This window comes from Anopheles ziemanni, chromosome 3 (assembly GCF_943734765.1).
Source record: "Anopheles ziemanni chromosome 3, idAnoZiCoDA_A2_x.2, whole genome shotgun sequence".
In the NCBI taxonomy this organism is placed as follows: domain Eukaryota; kingdom Metazoa; phylum Arthropoda; class Insecta; order Diptera; family Culicidae; genus Anopheles; species Anopheles ziemanni.
Genome location: NC_080706.1, coordinates 30,486,031 through 30,495,166, shown reverse-complemented (window position 1 = coordinate 30,495,166; position 9,136 = coordinate 30,486,031). Strand labels below are relative to the sequence as shown.

General features: G+C 42.2%; 2 protein-coding genes across 2 annotated transcripts; both read right to left on the bottom strand.

The window, feature by feature from the left end:
* Positions 1 to 2,304: 2,304 nt before the first annotated feature.
* Positions 2,305 to 4,535, bottom strand: LOC131289325 (serine protease inhibitor 42Dd-like). The gene is made up of 4 exons (XM_058318556.1): positions 4,383 to 4,535; positions 3,239 to 3,949; positions 2,721 to 3,145; positions 2,305 to 2,657 (listed from the first exon to the last, which is right to left on the bottom strand). The coding sequence occupies exons 1-4, from the start codon at positions 4,414 to 4,416 to the stop codon at positions 2,370 to 2,372; spliced, it is 1,458 nt and encodes a 485-aa protein (XP_058174539.1). The 5' UTR covers positions 4,417 to 4,535; the 3' UTR covers positions 2,305 to 2,369.
* Positions 4,536 to 7,118: 2,583 nt separating this feature from the next.
* On the bottom strand, positions 7,119 to 9,136 carry LOC131284518 (neuroserpin-like). Its single transcript, XM_058313376.1, has 4 exons — positions 9,061 to 9,136; positions 8,341 to 8,567; positions 7,893 to 8,277; positions 7,119 to 7,825 (listed from the first exon to the last, which is right to left on the bottom strand). Exons 1-4 carry the CDS (start codon positions 9,134 to 9,136, stop codon positions 7,119 to 7,121), a joined length of 1,395 nt encoding a protein of 464 aa, XP_058169359.1.

Genomic DNA, 9,136 nt, shown 5'->3' with positions numbered 1-9,136 from the left:
GCTAGGCAACAGTCGACAACATACCGCCCGCACTGATTGGCTTCGTAAACATACCGTAAAACCGAAATCTATCGGTTCGGAAATCCACTCCCGCTCCCAGAGAAAGGGATCGCTCGAGATGCGCCGTGGAGGCGTGAAAAGGCTAAGCCGCCGAAAATGAAGGTTGTCTGTACCGTTGTCAAATTTCCCCCAACGGCAAAGCACTCGATTTAGGCAAATAAACCGGCCGGCCGGAAGATGTGTGCCGGGACAGGGAGCGGTCCTGGTATCTCTTCAGCATGCTGGAAGATTTTCCGAAAATGTTTGCAACGCTGGCGCCGTCCTTCAAGCTGTTAGAAGCTTCCCGGTGACAAAGCGTGGAAAAGTTGAGCCAGCCAGTTCAAACAAGGTATCATAGTTTGAAGAAGAATGATGGGCCTTTTTTCCTTGGATTTTTTTGGGAAAAAACAAACGCTTGTTGTAGTACCTCTTTTGGTAATTTAAATGTAATGTTTCATTTTGCCTATACATCGTCAGCAGTTTATCAGGACGTATTCTACAAACTTCATTTTAATAAATTAGATCCCAAAGGAACATGTATAAACATGTTAACGTAACTGCTCAAAGCGATTGCCACAATAAATTATTTATTTATTTTTATGGACGTTGCCGTATTGTTAGAGCCAACATGCTCTATCTGATTGTTTTATTCTTAGAGCATTTCCTCTCTACAATTAGGCCTTATCTCGGGCTTTCTCATGATAGTAGGAATCCGGAAGTGGGTATGCCACATTCAATTACTTATGTTAATATTTTCTAAAAAGCAGCAAACCTAACATCCATATCTTCATACATCTTGTAGAATTTCAGTTAGTTTACAATGTGTTCGAAAAGCTTTTGTATTTGCCTATGTGTGTATTTTGTAGCTGAAATACAACATATTAGAAAGCTTTTGTAGAAATACAAAATATTTGCTTTTAAAGTCTGAAAATGCTAAATTATATCTTACTTAACGGCATGGCCAGAGAATATTTTAAGTCGTTTTTATGGCTTTGGGATGTACACTAGGCCTAAAATCTGGTTTTCCTTAAGCAAGAGTTCATCACCATACGTACAACCGGTTTTTGTTTCGGGCGCTTGATTAGACAAACTTGTTGAACGAGTTTTTTGAAAATTCATCAATTTGCAGAAAATAAGACTGCTATGCTAGGCTTGCATGAAGCGCAAAGCAACCTTTGCAAAACACAAAATGCTTGAAAAACTAAAAATCCGATAAAATCCGAATTTCAGTCATCACCCACGTTGAATGCGAATTCATTTGCATCGGCTCACGAAAATTAACGTCTACACGAAACGAAAAATCATGATAGCAAAACTGAAATTTTCAGTATTTTTGCACTTCAGGCAAACCTTACAAATCCATGCCTAACATGAGGGTGTTAGCGTCAAACAATATTTTCTTTGTTTGTTTCACACAGATTAGTTAAAATCTGATGTTCAGGCAGACCCTCCGCACAACGATTAATATACTTTCCAAACATTCCCTACACTATCATCAGAATGATCATCGAAAGGTTAAATCAAATCAGGGCGTTTGAGAGAGTGCTTTGTTTGTGTTAATTACGTGTTTATACTAGAATTGTAAACAACGTTCCCTGCCAAAGAAGATGTTCCATCATAATCATGGCTATATTGGAGCAAAATCAGCAATGTTTCTATATTTTAGAGTACACATACCATTCATTGAACGTGGTGATATGTGAAGTTTAAAATCTTCAAATTGATTTGAACTCTACCAAACTGGTCAATCGTTATATTTACATTCACTTTTGATCTGGGTATTCACTTGAAACACATCGAAATTTACCGGACCACAACCGATGACGATCTCTTGAACGTGTTCAAGAAACTTTACTATATTGAACTACACTAGATTGAAGAGAACACACAATTAGCGCATTTAGCTGAATTTCATCTTTCAACGATCAGATTAAGGTTGACTTTCACAACTGCTATGGTTATCGACACTAATGACGTGATAATCAATTACAGTGTTTTTGACATGTCGTTTTGTCATACCAATTATGTCAATTTACAACAGGCAGATATTTTTGTATTGTACAGTATGTTATTTAGTTCAATACTCTCGATTCTCGTTAAAAAAGAGACTTCAACAGGAAGAAGAAGAAAATAAAAATGATCTTATATTATTGGGATATTATGTTGATGAATTAATTTAGATTATTCTTCAAAGTTTTAAATGAGTATATAATACTTGCCGGTTAAAACTGAATTGTAAAGAATACCGAATTTTCTAAATTAGAATTCAAAATTTATTTGGAAAAAGAATTTTAATTGGACTTTTTATCCGCCGATTAAATGACTGTTATTTATGCACTTTCTTCTTTGTACTTCTCCGGCTTACAAATTTTTGCCAGGAACAAAGGCAATCTATTTTGCTTGTCGATGATGATCGCAGCGAACGGTTGATCAACCTTAAACAGCGTGGACCGAGGGAGGCTCAGGGCAACGACGGCGGCGAAAGTAACGCTGGTTGCTACGGTTCCGCGTTCGTTGACGGCCAGGTAGGACTTCTGCTTCACTTCCGACACTTTCACGACATCTTTAGATACCTTATCGAACGGATTTTCCCCGTCGAAGACACTGCTGAGGCCCATCTAGGAGGAGAGAAATCCGGAAATGTGAATAAATTCCGTTGCTTTCGTGCAAACATCACCTACCTGCTTAAGCGGTTCCACCAACGAAACCGTGCTTTCAGCTTTAAATTCGGGAACCCTCAGTTTCACTTCGTCTTGGTAGTTCTGCGCAATTTCCGACAGAATGTACGCCAAGTCGGCCTCGTTGAACTTTTCCAACTCTCGGTCCAGCTGGAAGCGTTCTTTCGGCATAAGGATGATCATCGAAAAAGTGTCACCGTCGTACGGCAGCTCGACCCACGAGAATCCGTTGACCGAATCCCAGCCCTTCTCGACCCGAGTGTATCCGCTACGCAAATGACGGGTAAGATGCATCATCCGGACGGAAGATTGTTCGTTCTCGCCCACATGGAAAACGTCGTTCACGGTTTTGTTGAACCTGTACTGCCATGTACCGTTGAAGTAGAGAGCATTCAGCAGCATGAGCTTGGTGTCCGGATTCAACGAAGCTGGGGTAGATTAGATTGAGGGTTTAATGAGAGCAGTTAAACTAAACGTATCGCTATAGGACAAGCGTCCAAAACCTGGTGCGCGCTCCTTACCTGCATCGACGGCTCCATTGATTTTTCCACGCGTTTTCTGGGTCACCCAATCGTTGATTTGTTTCGCAGCCAACTCTTGATTCGAGAAATCGATTTCGTCCACAGTCACCTTCTTATCCTTGAGGGACTGCCTGAAGGGATTCAGTAGCTCGACGCGACTCGATCGGAAAATCTGAGAGGCTATATCAAGTTTGATCTTCGCGGGAGTCTGTACCTCAGCCGACGGCTCGAGGGAGCGTTTAAGATTCTCCAGATCATTGCTGTTCAGTTTTAACACGGCTTCCATAGCGGTCTGCGTTTCATCCGATGCTCCCTCGGTCAGGTAGGACAGCAGTGACTGCACCAGAACCGGGCTCAGAATGTAGTTCTGATCATATCCCTTAGGAAGGGCCTTTTTGAAAAGCTCTAGCGTAAAATTCGTGATCTTAGTGTGGAGCGGTACGGTCGATGGTTTCGGCTCCCTGAAAGGGTCCCTCGAGTTTACACCATCGCCGCCACAGGCCATGTACTCCAGCGGCAACGTTTCACAATTATCCGAGTAGATGGGACATATTCGGTGGCATCTTCTCAGCTCTGGACGTTCGCTGAGGAACGCCTTGAATTGTTTGGCGCACTCCTTAAGGGGTCCGATATTGTTTTTCTCGCAGTAAGCGTCCTTGGTTACCACCAAACTTCCGGTGAATCCTTGGGAGGAAACTTGCGCTGCTAGAGCTGAAAAATAACATTGAAGGAAGATGAGCCTCTAAACTATGCAACATAGCGACAAAAAACCGGTCAAACGTGAATCAGAAAACCCCGAAATCGGTAGAACCGGTCCTTGCTGCATTAATAAGGCTCAAAGCTGTGCTAATCAACAATCCGGTTTTGGCTCGATGAGCAAAAAGCATACTAAACCAACAAGACTAACGCCGCAATTGCACGAACGCTATCATCCTTCTCGGGGTATTCCCGCAAATTCTAGGGTTTATCAACACAGCAGCGTAGTGCAATCACGAAAGCTTACCGATTCGTGTAGGTCAAAAGAATAGAACGATGATAGTTCAAGATACGACACTGATAAGCCACTAACGCACATATTGCTGATGTACTACACAATGTTTACGGGAAGGGATTGAGCAAAACGGTGCACTCTTATTCTACTTACCAGCAAACAGCAGTACCCAAATCATGGCTTGCATTTGCGAGCCCTTCGTACCCGACTAAAATGTACTGAAAACTGATCACTTCCCGACTGATCTCGCCGTGCAACGCAAACAAAAGTGCCACCGATCGGTTTGGCGGCAGTCGTAGAACTGATCGCACGATCGTTTCCAAACGAACTGCTTACTGCGAAGATAAGCAGCGAGGAGTACTATATATGTTGAAGCCTGCTTCATTCTCACGGGCGGAAATACAACGTACACCCGCGAACCGACCGCGGATCCACTTGAGATCATCGAGCACGCACACCAACATCGCGGATCGTCTAACAATGGGGCTGGACCGTCGAGATGACCATCTAACATGCTCACAACACACCCCGATCGTACGTGATCATTCTTGGCGTCCGTCTTTCGAAATGCTTGGCGTGCAGCGATTGGCGTGCGTCAGCGTTTGCATTGTTTGTGTTAGTGAACAAACATAATAAAACGGTTTATGAAAAAGAAAACAAACAAATCCGAAACATCTTCAAGGACAATTTTAAGATATTTATAAAATGTCAACGAATATTAAAATTAGTTTAAGAAACATTAACACACTCCTAAAAGTAGTAAAAATACAGGAAAGTTGACTACTAGGCAAATACTAGGGATAATTCGACCCCATCTCCCAAGACATGATCAAACACAAACTCAGTTAACATTTTTTCAGATGCAAGTTGTTCTAATGGTAGATATTTGCATTTGTTCTGTTCATTAAACATCAGAATTTTGGAACACAAATTGAATCAAAGAATACAAACACATAATTGAAACGTAATAGTTAATATATGAAATAATTGTGTATTATAAATTCATTTTTCGAATATTTGAAGTAATCTGTGGATTTAAAAAAAACATTCGTCTTATCCCCAATAAAAGAGAAAACCGATGGGCTCTGAGGCTTCAAAATGGCAATTCTAAAAAATAAAATTGTTTTTTTTTTTTGGAATCAGTAAACTTTAAGATACATAAACATACTAAAAATAATTGTTTCAGAATCTGATCAAGATGTTGTCTTATGATTTACTGTAACCCTAGTTTAATTCCGTTTTAGACAATAGTTCCTAGTAGTTGATAGATTTGATTTTCAAGCTTAGTCCCAAAGAAGCAGAAATGCTCTAACACATGTTGACATTCGACAAAATGCAGTTTATAGTTTGACCATCTTGTAAAAGGGATATAAAAACTCAGGTGTTCTTTTATAACTTATTATTCTCATTCATCAATAGTACATTCTTCTTATTATTTTATTATTTATTGTAGGCCCGCCTACAGTTGAGCACGTCGACATGGCCTGGTCACCAATCGTTCTCCAGGATCCATGGCTGCCGCTCCAAATCACCGGTCGCATCGGATGAAGGGGAAATACATAGTACATTAACAGAACTTTTTAGGATCCTCAAGCAGTTTTTTAATTTATATTCCAAATAGAAGCGACTGAATATTTTTCAAATTTTCAATCTTTTGTTTGTTGTGTAAACTTATTCGTTTGGATTCATTCTGAGTAGAATGAAAATTTAACTAAAATAACTTAAAACTACGAATCCACGGGTCTGTTGATACATTTGAGGCTTTAATATTATATCTTACAGCTAAATTCACTAATAAAACTGGTCGGACAAACCAGTTTTTCAACTCCCGGAATATATGGATGACCATAAAATTAAAAATGCCATTCCTTCTGGCTCTCTTCCTCTCTACATTGCTTTTTCTATACCTCTTTCCCTCTCGTATTTTCTTTACACAATAATAAGTCTTTCCTTTGTCTATTTCCTTAAATTAAACAGCTTTGCAGGTGTGTGAAACGTATGCTTTAAAATAACAGCAATATGTATTATCTGCAACCGGTAACAAATTTTGCAAAGGTTTCAAATCTCGTCGGTGTAGCAGGCATGGGATATGTTAAGAAAATCATACGACACAGCTTTTCTTGCTCCCTCTTCCCTGAAAATCTGAATCCGACAAGAATTCTTCTTTCACACTTGAAGATTATGCAACCAAAAAACATAGCAACTCAATCAGATATTGTATACAGAAAAATGATCGCCTTTTTCTTACGATACTATATGAGAGGGCTAGGGATAAAGCTAATAGAGGTTATCAAAAACATTATTTGAGGTTTTAAAAAATATTTTATTTAGAATTTCATACTGATGGAAAAATGTACAAATTAATGTATTCAAAGATTGTACAATTATTGTAATGATTTGATTGTATTGAGTTTTTTAGAACGGACGAAATAAGCTGCCATACGTACACGTGTATATCTGCAATTTTTACTAAAAAGAAGCCAACCAGCTTCAGCATGGACTTCGATCGAATGAATCGACAGCTCGATTCGATCAGATTCATTCGAAGTCCGTGCTGAGGTTGTAGAACTTTAATAGTCAACCGCTCATGTATGAAATCCATGCAGTCTTGTACTTACTTACCCAGCCTAAGCCTCATTTTACACATAAAGACAAGGAAACAAGTAAAATGTAAAATATTTATATTTCTTAAATAAAATAGAGTGATTTGCTGTGATATTATTTTATATTTTTGTTCAACTGAAGTAACATATACACTAATTTCTTTGACATGTCAAGGAGTAATATGATATAAACAAACGAGGGTGTGTGTTCGTTAAATGCGTTAGTTAACACTAGGTACATTTAGTGGCGATTCTGTCGATGAAATCCACCAAAGAGGAGGGCGAGTTAAAACTTTTCTGGCACTGCAACCTTTGCCACGAACATCGGATAGGAGTGTATCTTGTCCACTATCATGACCAGGAACGGCTCATCAACGGTAAAGTTGATTGCCGGCGGTGGCGTGACGGCACTGAGAGCGACAAACGAAAGTGACACCACCGAGGTAGCGGTCGTGCCCTCTTCGTCGACCGAGATGAATGTCCGCTGGGTGATATCGCGCACAACCAGCTCCTCGTTGGACAGACCGCTCAGGGCAGTCGAGCGATCGAAGATCGACCGGAGGCCCAGACTCTTCATCACCGGAACCAACGAGGATGAGCTGTACACGCTAAACCGAGGCACGTACAGATGCACCTTGTTCGTCACCCGAGGAGCTGTCAGCTGCTCCATGACGTTGCTCATATCGGACAGAGATAGGTTCTCCAGTGACCGGTCCAGCTGGTGGCGCTGCTTCGGCACCATCAGCACCATAGATAACCCGTTAGTACCCTCGTACGGCAGCTCGACCCAGCGCATACCATTGCCATCGCGGAAATCGACCTCACCGTACCGGAGTTTATTGTACTGGTACATCATTGGCACCTGCAGGGTTCTTTGTCCACCCGGTGCCGTCTCGAACAGTGCCTGTTTCGTGTCGATAAACTGATACTTCCACTTTCCCTTGAAGTAGATAACGCTGGCCATCATCAGACGGGTGGCAGGATCGAGTCCACCTATGCAGGACAGTACAGAATTACATTAGTACGCCCGTTCACGTGCTGCTCCCACACAAACACTTACCAGGCGCAACAATTTCCCGGATGAGACCTCTTGTTTTATCCGTCACCCAGCGGTTGGCGATACTGGCCGCTTCGTTTTGTTTGCGGAAGTCGACCTTCTGAAATGAGACACCGTTCTCGACGCCGCGGCGATAGATATCTTGCTGGATCTTTGTATCGGCGCCGATGAAATAGGCCATCGCGTAGTCGAGCTCGTTCACCCCCGACCGGTTGGTAGCCAGCAGCTGCTTCTGCACAATCGGCTGCAGAGCCTGTGGGGTCGCCTTTAGCGCAGACAGCAGCTCCATCCTGGCTCCGCCGTCCGCCACGTCGTACAGGGTGGCCAGCAAGGTTTGCGGCAGTATCGGGCAGATGGCGGCATTTGTTTGCTGCGGAAGCACGTACGTCTATAAGGAAAGACAAATATATATTTATTGACCAATCGACGTTGGCAGTTTATAGATCCTTACCTTCAGCATGTCAAAAGCGAAATGCAAGGGACCGACATGTGGTTTCTGATCCTCGACCTCGCGCTCCTGGTCATATTGATTGGGAAATTGTATGGGATAGTCGGATGGTTGTCGCTGATTGTCCGGGTCAAATCGGCTATAAACGACTTGTCCAGGGAAAGTGGGATATGTTCTTATCTGGGGATTTCCATAAACACCCGATTGCTGGAAGGTGCATAACAGAGCGGCTGCCGGAAGAAACAGAGACCCAATGAGTGTAGGCGTTATATTTGAATCATCGGCAAAGGGAAAAACGTAACGTCGAAAACTATGTCGTGCGAAGAAGATTTGTGTCCAAGACGTTGCTATCAGCTAAGTTCAACAGCTAAACCAATTCATGGTCTATAAGTGTGTAGCGGTATACGCCCGCCACCACCAACAGTCGCTTGCACAGAAACATTGACATCCGACTGTGCTTTATCTTCACGTTTCGATGCAAATTAACAGACGCACTAAAAAAACCCGTCTTTCGAGTCACTGGAATCACACAAACCGACGACCAACACCATTCCGGCCTGTTCGAAAGAAGATGCTCACCGAGAGGCTCTTCCTATAGCTGTGCGTTGTAGAACTGTGCCACCTTGAGCCGCCCGTCACGGACTTGTCGAGCCCAGTGTGTTCTTTCCATTATCAACAAATCGCTACGAACGATTGATGTGTTTCTCATCGAACTGAACTTACCGAACAGCGATGCAACGAAGCAGACCTGGCCACGGTTGACCGCAAACGCAGGCACCCGAAATTCAGGCACGTTCAT